Source organism: Haliotis rubra, unplaced genomic scaffold, assembly GCF_003918875.1.
Source record: "Haliotis rubra isolate DU_JTF1 unplaced genomic scaffold, ASM391887v1 Scf9, whole genome shotgun sequence".
NCBI lineage: Eukaryota > Metazoa > Mollusca > Gastropoda > Lepetellida > Haliotidae > Haliotis > Haliotis rubra.
Window position 1 is genome coordinate 799,862 of NW_025767634.1, and position 19,343 is coordinate 819,204.

General features: G+C 38.9%; 1 protein-coding gene across 2 annotated transcripts in view; it reads right to left on the reverse strand.

The window, feature by feature from the left end:
* Nucleotides 1-10,456: 10,456 nt before the first annotated feature.
* LOC124263863 (cytochrome c oxidase assembly protein COX11, mitochondrial-like) overlaps nucleotides 10,457-19,343 on the reverse strand; it is a 152,978-nt gene continuing 144,091 nt past the window's right edge. For both annotated transcript variants that reach the window (XM_046698584.1, XM_046698585.1), the window contains exons 6-7: nucleotides 11,200-11,346; nucleotides 10,457-10,832 (exon numbers count right to left, since the gene is read on the reverse strand). In XM_046698584.1, the coding sequence (XP_046554540.1) occupies nucleotides 11,200-11,346 (147 nt within the window). In that variant the 3' untranslated portion in view covers nucleotides 10,457-10,832. The remainder of the gene's footprint in view (nucleotides 10,833-11,199; nucleotides 11,347-19,343) is intronic.

Consider the following 19,343-nt stretch of genomic DNA (forward strand, 5'->3'; position numbering starts at 1 on the left):
CTCTCTTAGCGCTAAGATAGTCGTAGGTTAATGTTCATGTATGGCACTTCCGACTATCTTAGCGCTAAGAGAGCTTCGAAAATCTAGGCCTAGAATACCAATGTGTAACAAATGTAATGTCTATGGAAGCTCACTGTAAGGCACTGTGTCAGGCTGAGAACCTTGATCCGGAAGTTGCCACTGAGTGTGCGTGATAGAAACGATAGCCTTGACACTTGAACGACATCCGCGGTGTGGTTAAAATCATAACTTTAATCATCATAGCTTGGAATGTCGGCCACAAATTGCTAGCTAATTAAGGGAACAACTCTCTTTAATGACCGTCCAATAATTTGTCCATAATAGAACGAGTAGCCAAATAATATACGTGATTATTGGAATGACATGGATGCTTACGTTGATTTGTGCTGTACCAATAACCCTAATTGCTCTGACATATTTCACCCATTCATCCAGACTAGACGCGACAATTAATTCAAGATTTGTGCATAGTCAATATACGTTAGCGTGTGATTACTGATTGTGCAAACAATTACCCATGTTGTTTCGTCATCATAATAATATTCACAATAATTGGTTTCTTGTTTCGTTTATAATGACGGATAACATACATATCGCGATTTTCATATACATAGGCGGATCCAGGAATTTTCAAAGGGGGGAGTTCAGGGGGTTCGAACCCCCTGAACCCCACCTAGGCTCCGCCAATGCAAAACATTAACTTCAATGTGATCTTTAGCCATTTTCAAAAGGTATACATGATATACATGTAGTAGGTAAAGTATGAAAAGTCTTTGAAAAGCAAATGAAGCACAAGTTTTCATCGCTGCTATCTGAACACAATCGAATATCAACCAAAGACACGAACGTCGTCGGGGTACGCAGACATCATATCAGCAATGGAGGTTGTGACCGTTAACAGTACTCAAGTACATTGTATACCTAGAATTCCTATGAAGTGGAATCCCAACAGCCGTATTAAGGAAGTCCTAATTTTTGCAATATTTCATAAACAGGCCCTCAGAAAAGTCTTCACTCATTGCACCCATGTGGGGAATCGAGCCCGGGACTTCGGTATAACGAGCGAACGCTACCCCATTTGTCAGCCGATCAAATATTGTTCCCTGTCATTGAAAATAGGACGTCATGCGGAAGATGGAAGAGGTCCTTGTTAAATATCAGAAGTTTGCTGGTTGGTATTCCACATACAGGATTTAGACACAGTAACGTTTCCTTGAGACAGATCATCGACTGTCGTTTCAAAATCATGTGCACATGTTATTGTTATTTAATCATTGGTACATCGGCATGAAGGTGACATATAAAGGAAATACATGTACATGCATCGTGACCTATTGAGATAGGACTCGCGTAGAATATAACGCAAGCGGGGACATTCGCTTTCTTTCAGTTTGTCTTTATTTCATTCCGGTGAGAAATCTACTGGAGGAAATCTACATGTTATCCACATTAGCTTCTGAGGTATTGATGGAATATCCACTTCCGGTTTCCTTAATCAAATGTTCGAATTGGGTATGACAAACAAGCCTACGACATGATTACGTCTGCGCATGCGCAATTCTAAGATCATATGACCGCCATGGCAGGTTTAATCTTGACTTGTCTGCGTTTGCTGTGGATAAGCACCAGACGATATGTTTATGGATTAAGTATTTTGAGACTGTTTAAGAAAAACTACTTATGCAAACTCAGTTTGAAGGAGATTCTGAGTGGAGGGACGGATTTGGACGGGCCTCCACACCTCTGTTTGACGACAGAAGCCGACAGTCGTCTCGACTGACACAGTCTGACATAACTGAAAATGTTGCTTGTTAAACGTCGTGGCATCTCTAACCAGACATGTACTTGTCCCAAACTGAAATGAAAATTTTCCGAGACTGCTATACGGAGATTTGTAGTGCGTAGGACGATAGCAAGGCTACACCCGACACGCAGTTTGCTTGACATGCCCTGCTTGTTAGGCAACGTTCTATTGTGAACCATCACACGTCTTTGTAAACAGAATGACTATTAACTGAAACTTGGATCGAGGGATAAGGCCCTTGCAAGTATAACTTTTGTTTTACGACGTTTTGAACAGTATGTTTGTTTCCTTGTTGTTTAACGTGGCACTCCTCAATATTCCAGCTATATAGACGGCGGTCTGTAAATAATCGAGTCTGAACCAGATAACCCACAGTGATCAACATCATGAGCATCGATCTCCGCAACTGGGAAACGATGACACGTGTCAGCCAAGTCAACAAGCCTGAAAACACGATCCCGTTAGTCGCCTATTCTAACCCGGATATTTACGGGTATTGAACAATATGATACAATAACACCACAACCTGTACTATTTACAAGGAAACTGATGCAGGTGTAAAGATAACCACTTCCATGAAACAAAGGAGGATGTGTAAATGATGATGACAACATAATAATATGGGACTATGGAATTCTTTTCACTTTGTGTAACAACCGGTAAAACTATAATGAACATCCTCTATGAAATAGTGAGTGAGTGAGTATGGTTTTACGCCGCTTTTAGTAATATTCCAGCAATATCACAGCGGGGGACACCAGAAATGAGCTTCACACATTGTACCCATGTGAGGAATCGAACCCGGATCTTCGGCGTGACGAGCGAACGCTTTAACCACTAGGCTATACCCCACCGCCCCCCTCTATGAAAAAAATCATCTATCTGTTTCAAATAGGGAAAACGTCTACCGATTATAATGCCAAGGAACTGCCTGCTGTTTAGAGGGCAAGGTGAACATGTCACCCCCTTCCAACTATCGGAGAGATTACCAGACACACAACGTGTCCGTGTACGTAGAGTACGGTTCTAGTCTAACCTTGCCTAGCCTTGCTCCAAGGCTGTACTGAATACTGAGCCCACCTATGTCTAGTAATTCTATCCCCCGAAGAGCTAGGCAAGTCTAGATAAGCAGTACAGTCTTAGGACCCCAGTCTGTTATTTATATATATTTTTTTAGAAATTACCATTTAAACTATTAATTATTACCTTAGAGACTTGTACAAGTCTAAGTCTAGTCCTAAACCACAGTATTTCCCCAACCGCTCAACCCTTCTGCAATTCATAAGCCATGAAGCAAGTCTAGATGTTCTCCGAAGCTGGAAGCACATAAGGGCTCCTTTTCAATTCTTCATGTTATATATATGTTTCTACAAAACATATATACGTATATTCAGAGTCTAAGCGTTAGTCTAGGTACGGTACAAGTACAGTGGCGGATCCGGGGGTTTGTGGGGTGCCTTCTTCCCTGAGAAAATTTTCCCTGGGGAGCATTTCCCCTAACCTTTGGACTTCATGATTTATGTGCACAACCCCGGGGCTTCTCCAAAATCCTGGATCCGCCCCTGAAGTAGTTTGGGTTATTTCGTAATCTGTAACTGTATAATGTGTTGCCGGATGACGAATGGATGGTGTAACCTCGACGACAGTTAGATATTTTCCTTATTCAACAAGAGAAAACCTATGTCCAAAGGGACCGCCTCCGTGGTGTAGTGGTTAGAGCGTCCGCCCGGAGAGCGGAAGGTCGCGGGTTCGATCCCCGACCGCGTCATACCAAAAGACGTTAAAATATGGTACTTGTTGGTCCCTGCCTGGCGCCCGGCATTAATGGGACAACAAGGACTGGTCGGCTTGGAGTCAGTATAATGTGTCTGAGTGGGGTATTCATGCTTCACTGCGGCATGGTATTTCAGTGGGCTAGCCCTATAAAACCAGCTTCAGTCTGGGCTAGTACAAGCAGCCGCACATGCACATACACACGCATGCACGTCGTCATATGAGCGAAATATTTTCAAGCACGAAGTTAAACCCAATTTCACCTCACCTCACCTCACCTATGTCCAAAGTTTCATTACGAGTGTTACGCAACCACAGCTGTTCGTGGTATGATAATTATCTTTTGAAAACGGAACCTCAAGTAAGTCAATATTGTGTAATAAGGTGTGTCTCCAATTAAATGTTATACACGGACAAAATTCAGCTGGAATACAAGCAAAGGAGACCGTGCCATAAGGTTGGGAGACTCTATAGACACAGTTCACCAAACTCAAGACGGAGGCCTTGTAAAACCAAAAAACAACAACTTCAAAAGGAGCACTTACTAAAGTGGATTACGTTAAGTAAACAACTGCTGATTTACAAACATCCCAATCAGTTCAGAAGCGGGTTCAATGAAATGCTTGTTACAAGTAAATTACAATGGCTAACAGTTCCGTCCAAATTATTCAAAATCTTATTTCGTTTTTATAGTCCGCGATGCTTTTCAATTTTTCGTCACAGACGTTGGGAAAATACTCACAAAGAAATAAAAGTAACAATTGTCAGAAAAAGGTACACATTTGTTCATTTTATTGAATGTTACGCGAATGTCGTGAATGAGAGGAACCAGTGTCATACGGTGAGTATATACCTAAAGCCACTTGGTAAACACAAAAGACGGAATCGATCCTTACAGCCACGTCAAAGTAACAATTTTGAAAATTCGTGAATAGCTTTCAATGATGTTGGTTCATCGGTGAAACACGCACGTTTCTCCGTCTTTAACAGGTCAATGAAGGTTTACTGAGAAATACGTGAGAGACATAGCAACTTAGGAAAAAAACATGCAGAAATTAACAGAATGTCTCAAAGTTCATGGTGCAATTTTCAGCCCCCCTTGAAACGTTTCAGATAACTCATGTTCCAATCAGCATTTGGGCTTGAAACCGTTCGTACGACCGATTGATCTGGCATAACATCTTGTGCATTTTCAAAGTAGGACAAGTCGGTCTACCAAATTCTGTCACCTAAGAAACTTCGAACATTTTCTTTCAAAAATTATTGTTATTATGATTAGATATCACCATAATATTTCTATTGACATCTGTCAAAAGATGATTGCCAGTAGCAGCAAATTATGACAAGTACTGTCTTTAGTGTAAAGATCAAAGGCCATCACAAACCAGAACAAAAAACATACCATGTTGTCTCGGGACTATTATGATATAAAATATTTTGCATTTATCCCAAATGTTTGTGTCTGAATGCTCTGATCCCCATTGTGTAGAGCAAGGATTGTCGCAACTTTGAGTATACCATTTCGTTGCATTTCTCGAAAAAAGAGTTTGGTTACATGGTAACGAATTCGTTTGACGCCAGATCCCATTTCTCGTGTTCTCTGAGAATGCGCAGCTGGCCTGAGTGAAGCTTTAAACAGTATCCCAGTCAACGCGCCGGCTGATGCCGTTATGTTCCAGTACATTCGTCACAAGTCGTGCAATTCCGTAAAACAAACAGAGTGTACACCCAAGGGAGCCGTGCAACCCGATCGTGGGTCTCCAGTAACTCGTTAACCATTGACCAATTAGCTGTCCAGACCGTACACACCGGGAGATCATGTTAATGGTGGACACCAGTGAGGTGTCAGGTCACAGAACAAGACAAAAGCTGGCCCTTGTACAATTCAACTGGGAAGACTTCATTGAAAAGGCAACAATATGACTGTAGAGGACAGAAAGTCAAATAACATATTTAGTTTGATAGAAATGTTTCTACATCACAGATTTATTTCACTAAAATGTCTGTATAATCCCATATGCTGACAATATCAGTATTTTAGTTGATTCCCATGGCCAGACTGACAAATTTAGCATTATTACTATGGAAAATCTGAATGTTACTGTTAGGGTTGATGTTCTGTGATTGTTTTTTGGAACAAGTTCACATGTATGGTATGTTCCCAAGGTACATTTCTGTATGCAGTCAAAATCAGAATACTGATAGGTAACCTGGGATGAATCAATTCCACTTTGTGCTGTGCACTTCATGGCTGGGGTTCAAACCTATACACAGATGGGGTGTGGCCTCCCTGCCTTGTCAAAGCTGTCTTTTGGTGCAAAGCAATGAAGTATTCAAGTACATTCCATGAAATATCACAAAATTGACTTACCACTTCAGGCTGATATTAAGTCACAGTATAAAGAAGTATGTTATGAAGACTCACAGCAAAAACTATGGATGCAGAGAGTCTACAAAACATACATTTTGAAAATATATTTCTCATTTTTAAAACCTTCATTCTGAACATGAAAGATTTTCATAAATTTCAGATCAGAAGTGTCATACTGTTGGATATGATGCATTCCAGCATAAAAAACAATCATACACAGTGACAGATTTCTTGTACAGGAATCTTCCACAATTCATACAATTCAAAGCATTATCCAGCATGCACTCATTGTAAGAAATTGTAGCATGAACTTGCGAAGGTCTTGGTTGTCAGAGGAATATCCCCACATGGGCACAATGTGTTAAGCCCATTTCTGGTGTCCCCCGCCGTGATATTGCTGGAATATTGCTAAAAGCGGCGTAAAACTAAACTCAGTCAGTCAGTCAGTCAGTCAGAGGAATATGGATTCATCTATAGCTCAGAGTACTGGGGACGGTTCTGTCTCCTGACTTAAGCTTGGGTACATATCTGTAGTGCCTGTGCTGATAACCCATTCAGCCCAAGTGGACTTTAGTCGGAGTGTATCTTGTCAGTTCTCACACTGAAAGGTAAAATTGCTTTTATCCTCTTGACGTAAAAAAAGAACTTTTGTTCTGAAAACCTAGGTATATTTTGTAGTTCAACAACACATGTATCAGTCATTATGATTAAATGAATCTGGTTCACAACTTCATGAAAATGCTGACACTGCAAAATTAATCAGTCCACATTCTTAATTAATTATTGACATCTCTGGTAGAGAATGATTAGATTTAAGATCATGGTCACAGTATTTGTCACGGAACGGAGCAGCTCGGTCATTTCCCAGTCATTGACCCACACAGTAACTAGTTCCCTGATGGCAGGTGCCCCTTGGTGAGTGGTTGCCATGTACTGACTTTTGCACCTTCTTGTCAGATTGTCCCCAGCAATGCAGTGTTATTTTCTGTATACAACATTTTTGGTTAGCTCAGGTTCTTGTATCAATATTTATAGTCAGTGCAAAGCAGTGGTTTTTGGTAGTTGTTTTTTCACAATATGAACTCGACACCTCACTATAATTATTGTGTCATGTCTTTTGTAGACAACATTTTAACACTTATCGACACTGACCTTATTTGCTATAATTACACCATTTGGTAGCAGAGGTCAAGGTCACTGAATTCGGAAACAGGTTAAGGAAAGTCCCGAAATGACCATCTAGACATAGAAGTTTACCTGATTGCTATGCGAGGTCCTTTACATGTCTACTAATAAAGCATGAATTAAATTAGATGTTCTGAGTTTCCAGTGTCAATGTCGGTGTCATTCACTCATGATCATTGATACTTTCTAAATGTTTGTGAGCACCAGAAGTTGAGACTTTATGACTGCATCTTGACCCAGTTTAAAACATGTATGTAATCCTGATTAAAGTCGCACAATATTTTAAAGAAAATAATATAATAGGTCTTACTCAAAGTAACCAGAGATCAGAATGTAGAATGTTAGAAATCACTGAATGTTTTTGTCAATAAAACGATATACATTTTGTCAATAAAAAGATATAGAGGATATTATATGAGTGCTCATGTCATACTATGTTTACGACATGAGTGCCTAAATGTTGGTATTTCCCAAGCCAGAACGAGGGATATACCGATGTTTAGGCATGAGTGTCGTAAACATAGTATGATATGGGCACAAATATAATGTTCTTTTATTACCAAAGTCGTCAAATTGAGGAAAATACACCATACTTTCAAATATAGGCTGGCTACCCACCGTCGCCCCATGTAGAATCCAACGTCATAGAAGAAACGTGATGTCATAACATTGTTCATGACGTCACGTCACCACGACAAAGTGATATTTTGCCCTAGGGCATTGTATGAAAAATTTAAGCCCCGATATTTTCGCCATCGTAGGTAATAAATACATTCATCTGCTTTGTTATCTCGCTCATCCTGGACTTGTAATGGAGACCATTCTCCCCTTCCTCCACCTGACTGACTGACTGGTGTCATGGTGTTAAGTGACCTGCTGTCCCAGGTATGCTGCTACACACTTCCCTGCCACTTACTGTAACCAGATCCTCTTGGAACACAAATCATCCCATCCCTCCTTATCTACAGGCAGGAGTCAGATTCTCTAAATGCTGTGTGGAAATGCCAGGAAGTGCCCACACAGCTGATAATGGTCACTAGTTATGCCAACAGCACTGAAAACAAAGCCTACATGATAACATTGAACAACATACTACACGTGATGAAGTGTTTCCTGCAGGGTGAACTTCTTGGCCTAGTTAGACTGGTGCTAAATGCTGGCTATCTCCAGCACTCTGTAAACACCAGGAGTTAAGTGGACTATTTCAGTTCCTGTATCAGTCATGATGGGGAGGAGGTATGTAGGGGGTGACAAGCAGCGATAACAGGGGTTTGGAGGAGGAAGGGAGGGGGTGTAGACTAATGCTCAGTATCAGAATTATATAGTTTTGATTTTGAAACAAACAATTCCTTTTAAATTGAAAAGGAGCCCCAGTGAGATGGGAGATTCCTGAACCTGGGGAAATCTAGGCTTGCTTAATTTAGGGCTTTAAAATTGCAGAAAGGACTGGATGGATGGAAAAATAATGCAGTTGAGGGACTGTGAGACAGACTAGGGAGGGTGTGTCGAGAGGATCTGGGTTGAGTGGAGAAAGTACAGTTATGCGAGAGTCTTTGAAAGTGATTATGAATGGGCAGTATAGTCGTGGGTGGGTGAGGCATAGGGTGGGGGATTATGTCACAGGCAAGTTCCCATGACCTAATGAGAGAAATAACATCAGTGTTTTGTAGGATAGGGTAAAGGTATGAATAATAGCATGTATTTGTAGGGTGGGGAAGGTGGGTAGAGGTGTGAATATGCACAAGGGAAGGAATATGAATAGGGAGTTATAAGTAGAGGGGGATAAGAATACAAGAGGTGAGAAATAGGAAATGGAGGGTGATATGAATATGACTGGTGTGTGAGGGGGAACTTTTCAACACAGGAAAAGGAGTGAGTGAGTTTAGTTTTACGCCCCACTTCAGCTATATGGCGGCGGTCTGTAAATAATCGAGTCTGGACCAGACAATCCAGTGATCAACAGCAAGAGCATCGATCTGCGCAATTCAGAACCGATGACATGTGTCAACCAAGTCAGCGAGCCTGACCACCCGATCCCGACAGGAAAAGGAAGACTTTCAGGAAGTATGAGTACCGGTATGTGGGGAATTGTAGCCAGAAGGCTGAGAATGTTTGATGTATCAGAATGTTTTGATGATGTGGGAATACTGGAACTGAAACTGTGTAATTCCAGGTGCATGGAGGTAAGATGATGTGGGGATACAGTCAGGTGTCCTGATATTCCAGGAGGTAACAAGCATCCATGAGGGTCAGGAAATGGGGGCAAAGGATTGAAAAGAAAAGGAGTGGTCCGAGGTGTTGAGTCTTGGCAGGACCTCAAGAAGGCTTTCACTTGCCTGATTAGAGTTGAATTATTGACAAGTTTGGGGCAGCTGAAGAGTACCGGTAAGTTTGTAAGCTGTTAAGAGGAATTTGACCGTATTTCCTGACCCAACTATAAATTAGGTTGTACAACCATGTCAGACATAAGTATGGATGGAAGCATTTCAAGGAATGGTATATGCAAGTCTAGATTGACTTCAGGTCCTGGATTTCCCAACTCACTGGGGCTCCTTTTCAATTTAAATGGGTTTATTTGTTACTATCAAAATTATATATATTCAGGGACTAAGTGTTAGTCTAATAGCCACCATATAGTAGGAATATTGTTGAGTCATACAGTAAACAACCAACTATAAAGAACTCCAGCTCTTACATTCATCATCAAAGCACAGGATCAGGTTAGGGGCTCACAAACCTGGGGCACAACATCAGAGTCCCAAGTGAGTGTGGATGTTGTGAAACTGCCCTTTCAGCAATGTTCCATCTCTGTATTTGTATGCTGTGAATATCTGCATCTGTGAACCGTGTTGATCGGTCATGCCTAGTCTTAAATTTTGTAATGGATTGAAAACTTTATTTTGTAAGGCATAACATGTTTCAAAACAAGACACTCACTTATTGAAAGTGGTTTTACTTGTCGACAAAAATATTTTGCATGTCCTCGCAAGCATGTGCTTGTTTCTTTGCTCTGATTGTCTCTTGACAATACCGTATTCAATGTGCAGTCTTCTTGCTAAATATGCATGCAATATTTTCAATCCACATTATTTAGATAAGATATTGGGTTGCTTAGCTTTAGGTTTGTTATTTCGAATTCAAAACAGCACTTTTTGTGAGCCATGTGAGCTTATAAGTCAAACAGTGTATTCTGTAGATTCTACACTGTACAAGGCATCCTTGATTCTCCAGGCATGTCACTGAGAATGTGCCTGTATACTTGAGTAGCTTGTCACGGCTTTAGTAAAAACTGAAACAAAATCTGTAGCTAAACAGGTACTTTTATTTCTCCCAATATTGATCTTACTCTCACATCACAATCAACAAACATACAGTCTATTTGTCATATATTTAATATGTACATAAAGATACTTTTCAAACAACTAGTATCATCTAACATATCCTCAGGTCATCTCTACTTCCCGGATCTGTGTTGTGTGTCATATTTCTAAGATTTCTTTGTCTGACATTGATATATGAATGTTTATGTTTATTTTATAATTAATTATACTGATTTATCAAGGAAGAATGTGCATTTGACAAATCAAAGTTAATGGTGGGTGGCTGGAAATAGTCTGGAAACTTATTTAATGGCTTGAGAATCCATGACACAATGGTTCATGTCATGTGTAACTTCATCTGAAATGAAAAAGAAAAGTCCAAGATGAAACTTTGAAAAAGACTAATCTTTTGAATAAACAAAATAATAATAATTTGCATGACGACATCAGTGATAACAGCTGAATGATCAGTTCAATACTTGAAAAAGGTATATCTTGTCCTGATATAATGATAAATTCCTGTTGATTTCTTTTATGTTATGTTGAATGTACTTGTATTATTCTTAAATACGCTTAGAGTTTTTGTTGAACAGACTTGTCAAATAGACTTGTATTATTGCTGAATGCACTTTTATGCAATGCTTGTGTGATGTTGAATAGATTTGTCGTGTCTGGAAGCTTTTCAGTAGTGCTTGATGACTACCTCAAGGAAACACCACACCTACCTATGATGTAGCATATCCTGGTAGAGGAAGCTGCAGCCCCTCCTTGGCCTCGAAGAAGGTGTAGGATAATGTGATGGTGTCTATGGTCTGCAGTTTGGCATCTTCTGCGTACTCAGGGTCGATGTAGAAGAACACTGGCATATCCACCTGGAATAGAAGAATCAAACTAAATGTGCTGATCATGCACTCTTCTTATTGGTCTAGATACTAAAGGCATCAATCATTCCATCTCCAGAGAGAGGCCTTTGTTAATATCTTTATAAACAATATGGGTTGGGTTAAAGAGAAAATTCATTTTGACTGACTTTGGCATTGAAATTAAAGTGGATGTCCACTAAATTGTTCTGTTGCTGCCCACGAACTTGTCAGTGGTATGATCTATGTAAATGTTGGTACATATTTGCTTGATATGATTTCTAATTATGCCTTACTGAATTATATTTATGGTGCAAAGAAATAGTACGAATTTAGAAGCCTGCTCGAAGTGCAAAAACTTAAAATAAAAAAAACATTTAGCATGCCACTACTTACTACACTTGAACCAAATATAATTTCAATTTAATTTAAAAAGTTGAGTAATGGACATAAATAGGATGTATCATAGCTGCCATGGTGGTCATATTGAAAACATATTGAACTTTGTTACTAACATGGGTGGGGTAGTCTAGTGGTTAAAGCGTTGGCTCGTCACGCCGAAGACCCGGGTTCGAATCCCCACATGGGTACAATGAGTGAGCCCATTTCTGGTGTCCCCCCGCCATGATATTGCTGGAATATTGCTAAAAGTGGCGTAAAACCAAACTCAGTCAGTCAGTCAGTACTAACATGGGATGTCATCACTGTTGGGAACAAATACCGTTGTGTGAAGTTTCTGAAGAGAAGATGTTTACAAAATACAACTGATGATTGATGCCAGACAAACAGGTCATAAGTTGGCTAACATGATTTTATGTCATATGAGCTGTCCGAATGAGCATTTTCTCATAGTCTGATATATGGTGCTTGTAATATAAATGGGGTGTGAAATCATTATTTCAGACATATGTATGCTTCATAAATGTCCAATTATCCAACTTTTTATGGTGGTGTGAAATCCATATTACAGATGCATGTATGCTTCATAAGTGTCAAATTATCTTACTTGATATGTAGGTGTAAAATCATTATTATCATTATTATTATGGGATATTTATATAGCACACATATCCACGCAACTAGTACATGCTCAAGGCACCGGTTTTCCCTGAAATCATTGCTACAGACACATGTATGCTTTGTATGTATGTAATTGTTCATCATTTCAACATCATACTGACTGACTGAGTTTGGTTTTACGCCGCTTTTAGCAATATTCCAGCAATATCATGGTGGGGGACACCAGAAATGGGCTTCACTTATTGTACCCATGTGGGGATTCGAACCCGGGTCTTAGGCGTGACGGCCAACGCTTTAACCACTAGACTACCCCACTGCCCAACATCATAAAGACATACATCACTCCTATTGCTTCCACAAATAACAATGCACCAAAATTCAAACAGATCAGGCAGGGGTGGAAATAACTCAAAATTGCTAGTGTACTCCGGTACAGTGGCACATGTAAAATCACTTGCCCTGATAATTTTTCCACTATACCAGCTGTTTTCTTGTTGATTTTTACATAAAGAACATAATTAACATTGGAAAGTCAACTGGACACCGGTACAGTGTGATATACAAATTTGCTTGCCCGACAGAAAAAACACTGGACTCGGGCGTCGGGCAATGGGTTATTTCCACCCCTGTCAGGCATGTTGAGCCTCTAATGTGGACGTCATTATGGCAGCCATTGTAATGTGAAGCAGCCAGTAAATGTCAAGGGCATACACATTAATTAGAATCCATCAACAACAAATCACACATGACAATTACGATATGATTTGTACAGGATTAGAAATGAGCATACTGCGCATGAAACCATTGTAAATGTCAGATCACCATGTGTTAGTTGGTGGAAAGTGGGAATAACAACATTGTTAAATCATTTCAAAATGTGATTGTACAGTAAAGAGTTGTGGGCTATACAGGAATAGTTCCAAAGTAGATAATTACACCATTATTTGGTGGCATTTCAGCTAGTTTCAGTGATTAATCTTGACTGCTATAGATTCAGTAGAAAAAAGGGTAAAATACACTTAACAAATCACCATTATCCATTCAGTTAGAGTTTCTTGTGTAGTAGTACTCATTATAAATATAAACAACCAAGTAGTATTATGAGACTGTGAGTTACAACTCATGGATCAATTACAGTTAATGTTACTAGAGTATGTCTTTAGGGATCTTATTTACTGATCCAATGCAGGAATCATATACATGAACTCTGCTGCAGTGTATAATGTGGATAAGTGCAACATATTGCTTATTGTAAATGAGACCTGTATCACTGTTGTTAGCTTGTAATGAGCACATGAACAAATCCTTAGTCTGACTGAGTTTGGCTTTCGTTTTAGCTATTCCAGCAACATCAATTGGGCTCCACACTTTACCCATGTGGGGATTCAGCACATGAACTTTAAATACCAAATTAGAAGGCACCTGAATAGCATAGAAGTAGAACTGTTTTACATAGCACTGCTCAATAATGTAGATAACCTAACAGACTGGACCCAAGAAGGAAAAAGTACAGTGAGTATCCGAAGAAAATGATCAGGTCCCAGTGTGACTGACAATAAAGTAAATATTTCATGGCTCGCAACATCATCTGTGTCCCGATTTATTATCTGCAGATTTGGGATGCAAGGTTTAATTTTCTGTAAACATAAATCATCAATGTCAGAAGAAAATCTGTGTAAATAATCTGACAAAACAGGCAGCACAGGACATAGCGAAATCGTGAAATTAGTATATGTACTGCTACAAATAAGTAAGGGACCATATGGTTCTTCACCTCAGTAGTATCGTATTCAGCTAACCTCAAGACCCATGGGGTCACAAGACATCCATTAAGTTTTAACACTGTTTAACCTACTTCACAACCATTTTCGTAAATTCACATCATTATATCTGAATATGCCATTCCTGACACTCAGTTTACTGCAACAACTTTATCCACTGAGACATACCACCTCCCAACACCAAAGGTCATATAACAATTTTGCAAATATGACATTTTAAATCATAAATGTTTAAGGCTTATGATAAGACATTTACGTTCAGATAATGTGGAAGGACTGAACTTGAAAGTCTAACGTTGGCCATTAAGTGATAAGACGACAAGAGAAGGAGGATTTTATTTCCGAGAGTTTGGTACAGCTCCTGAATTTGTGAAGAGCATTGCAGTTTACATAGGAAAGTAGTCTATCACTATAAATACTGATAGCTGTTTTGGTTTCACATTTTGAATTATGAATAAGAAATTGTTATAGCCCAACTGATATAGATGTGATGTTATAACCTAGAACATATGAACATAATTCTTCTGTAAGGCCAGATAAATTGTATTTCTTGTTTACGGATTTTTGTCCTCAGTAAACCTAAAGGCAGGAGAGAGAAAAAAAATCATCAGTCAACGTAATATCCCTACTACAAGTATTTTACTTTTGACAATTTATTAAATGCATTATTATTTATTTATTTTTCTTCTTCATATTCTTGAAACAATATGACCGGTGGATCCATAAAACAAGAAATTGTTATGGCCTAATAAAACCTAACAGGTACTAATGAATATTTGATGAGGGTTAATGTTAGAAACAATGTTCATCCCAAAGCTGAAAGAATACAAAAGACAACTGATAACTGACTAAGTAAAGATAAAAAAATATAATCGGACCATTTTAGTACTGCTTCTGGTCTGCCACTTTTCCTTAACTCCAATAATGTACATGGGTTCTAATGCTTCCAGTTCGGTGGAACCCCAACATGCTAGTCTATTCATAACATTACCACATCAGCTGATACAACTTCTGCACTACCACTCTTACATCACACAAGCAGGATCTGACACAAAGCCTCTTAATAATCACCTGCTCATACACTTGTTGATATTGACTTAGACATACATTATATAATCTGTGTTTATCCTGGATTAACACCTGAGATGATTAACTTATCACCTAACAAGACCTGAGAAGCTCCTGCTAAGTAGCAAATACACAAAGAAAGGTAATCTTGATTAACATTGTGTAAGTATAAACATGTGTATGAGATTAATTACACACCACCAGAAACAGGGCTTTGTGTTGCTGCATCCATTACCTAAGTAAATAGTTGATTTACATCCCATGTGTCAATCATTAAGGTAATGTTACATCAGGTCATGCAATGAGCAGGTGCTTGTTTATGTTTCTGTGGACCATGACAAGTATATGAGGCATGCAGGTATGTGTAAATCTATCTACATGAAGAAGTGTTGATGACATGCTGACAGCTAGGTACAATTGTACATTGTAACCATGTGAAAATGATGGGGGTGTTTTCTCATCGATTGTCAGTAACAATGAATGATTCATCTGGGTTTGTTGACATTGAAATATGTACATACAAGTACATGCTTTCTCCTAATAAATAAACTGTACATTAACACTGACTGACTGACTGAGTTTGGTTTTACGCCGCTTTTAGCAATATTCCAGCAACATCACGGCGGGGGACACCCGAAATGGGTACATTAACAAGCGTATGCAATGATTAAAAGCTGTCCATACAAGTAACTGCTATGACAAAAATGTACATGCAAGTATGTACAATGATATAAACTGTGTAAAAGTGTATACACATGTACATGCAATGTTATATTGTTTATACACACCTATACGCTTTGTTAAAGAGTCTATACACATGTACCTGCAATGTCATAAAGTGTATTAATATGTGTATGCAATGTTATAAATTATGTACACAGGTATATGCAATGTTATTAGTGTATACACAGGTATATGCATTGTTATAAAGTGTATACACAATGTTATCAACTGTTCATACATGTATGTGTAAAATAAACTTATTACAGAGTGAAAGCTGTGCTGACTTGTCACTGCATATTTTGACAGCTAAGATCAAGTGGCCCCTAACATAAATATAGCAAATGGGTTGTGATACTTTAAGTAGCTGTATAAATCTCAATTGCCCATTACATTGATCTGCCAATGACAAAAAAACATGAAAAATGACATATTTTCCCTCAGTGACAATATAAACCTGTCCTGTGAGATTGTGGATGATAAATCATGAATATTTATGCCACAGTAGCAACATTGAAGCACTGTCACACAATATAAGAAGACAGAGTCTGGACAAGCCAAACCAATGTTTGATAGCGGGAGCAACAACCCACCATGGTATAATGACAAGCAACCAACCAGGTCACATAGCCAGACTGTCACACACACCTACACCATACACACAATGGTAACTATGTTAGCCTGTAAATACTGGTTATCAAATGGTGCAGCGAAGGTGACTTTATCTAGTTGATCCTGTCAGTAATCATATGCTCATCTCAAAGATGGCTTTGGCCAGGCAAAACATTGGTCGATAGCCTGAGCAGTAATCCCAGCTGTTGTTTAATGTAATGCAATCAGTAACAGAGACTGAGTACTGTATTTTCAGCCCTTTTGACAAGCATAGAGTACAGGAAATATATGTTGCTTTTAAATTCCCTCAGAGAATAACTATATGTTCCAAGAATTGAATATATTGTCTTTATGAATATGTTCTTATATCAGCAAATGTGATTACACAACTGCCACATTAAAGGTATATGAAGTGGGAGCTGTTTTTCTGTGTTACCACTTGTCAGTTCTACATGCAGAAAAGCCTTGAAGATGCAGGTTAGAATTGGCCTTCAGTAACCCATGCTTGTTGTAAGAGGCGACTAACAGGATCTGGTGGTCAGGCTCACTGACTTGGTTGACACATGTCATCAATATCCCAGTTGCGTAGTTGATGTTCATGCTGTTGATCACTTGATTGTCTGGTCCAGACTCAATTATTTACAGACCACCGCCATATAGCTGGAATATTGCTGAGTGCGGTGTAAAACAACAAACCAAACCATGCAAAAACATGCAAAGTGGAAACATTTATTGTTTCTATGAGACACTATAATACCACCTATGTATCAATAGCATTTTAACACAGAACATAAAACATATGGTGTTTTTAATCTACATGTACGTATCATTTGACACCTCTCGCACCAATTTTTAAAAATGTGGCGAGTCAGATCACAATGACAATCACTGAGGTTTTACGAAATCTACTATCATGACAAATGCTATAGATTGTATAGATTGTAAATCAAGGGTCCGATGTCACATGTATGCACTGTCAATTAATCATCTGTGCTGTAACAACTGTGGTTGTTATGAAGGCATGAGGTGTTTATTTCACATTATCACATACTCCCTATGACACATCAGTGTATATTTCCAATTATCACATATTTCATAAGACATATCAATCACGTTAATGTCCATTGTTATGATGGTGATATACCTGATAATGATGCATGAGGATTATGTACCTTGGCAATTCATTACCAAATACCACTCATGACTTGATGAACACTGGTGTCACCTTGGCATGTTGCCTAGGTAATTTATTATCACATACCACTAGATCAGAAGAACACTGGTGTCATGTTGGAAAGAGTACCTTCTCCCAATGATCAAACTTAACGACTGTCACAGGAAAAAGTACTTTAAGTTCAATAAATGGCATTTTTGAGTGGCATTCTACAAGTTGGTGGTATAGAGATGACAAAAGTTTATGGATGATCAACTTTTTATTTTCACAATAGTGACATTTCAGTATAGATTTGTATACTGTTTTCAAGTTATATGATTGACCTCTGAAAGGTGTAAAAGACTAGGAACTTTACCTGTTGGACTTCCAGCCCTTCTATGTTATTAAATTCTGATCTTATATTTCAATACATAACTTAGACTCCATGTCAAAATTAACAAATCAGGCAAACACTGAGCGATCCTCAATTAAAACTAAAGATGTTGGCTTTACTGAGAACTTGTTATGCAGCACGCTAAGTGCAGTTTTAGTTATGCTCGGTATAGAAGCAAAACTACAGCCAAAGAAACTCTTCTGTCACTCAAGGGTGCCACTGACAGGGTGTCAAACATCCACAAGATGTATAAGATCTTCTGTTGACTGACTGAGTTTGGTTTTACGCCGCTTTTAGCAATATTCCAGCAATATCACGGCGGGGGACACCAGAAATGGGCTTCACTTATTGTACCCATGTGGGGATTCGAACCCGGGTCTTCGCCGTGACGAGCCAACGCTTTAACCACTAGACTACACTAGACTACCTGTTTGATTACTGCAGTCACAAATTACAGCATGTCAAATTATGTTCATCTGAAATTCTGGATCTTTGATTCTATTTCCTGCTACACATACTGAATAGCATGTTACAATGATATTCAGCTGTCATACAAATAAAATTCTGAAAAACATGTCTTAACTACTTAATATGGCTGTAGAATTATCAACATAACATTTCCTTATACAACTAATCGAAGTCTGAAAAAAGACCAAATTACCAGTAATTCACTACAACAGGAAATCATTGCTGAAATTACTTTCTGCACAAACAGATAGCACACCATTAGCAACATAGCCCAGCAAATTACCTTTCCTTAATGCAATCAATATGTTTGATAACAGAATGTTTTACCTCTAAGAATGGTATTGATTACAATGTTGTCTGTAAATAACACCAGTCCTGCAGTACATGATGAAAGCTGTTTACATTGCCAGCTAATGCCAATCACTTAAGTGCTGTAATGTTAATACTCTGACAATGTCACACAGTGTGGAAGGGTCCTACAGGCAGGTTAATGGTTTCTAACCTCTGGTCATATAATACATTCAATCAATGACATGCAACGTCGCATGATCACTAAACCGAACGGTGAATGGGCAAAAGTGTTTTCAACAAGTAGCAGACATGCACTGCTATGTGTGAAAATAGAATACTTGTCACTGTATGTCGCTTGAACTGTTTCTGGGGACCGAGCTGTCTAAGGAACCACAATTTGTTGAGTACACGTTAGCATGCCAGAAACACATGATCATGGTTTTGAATACTGCATGCGTGGCACTAGTTTCTAATAGGGCTGGGATGAGTCAAAAGTTACAAC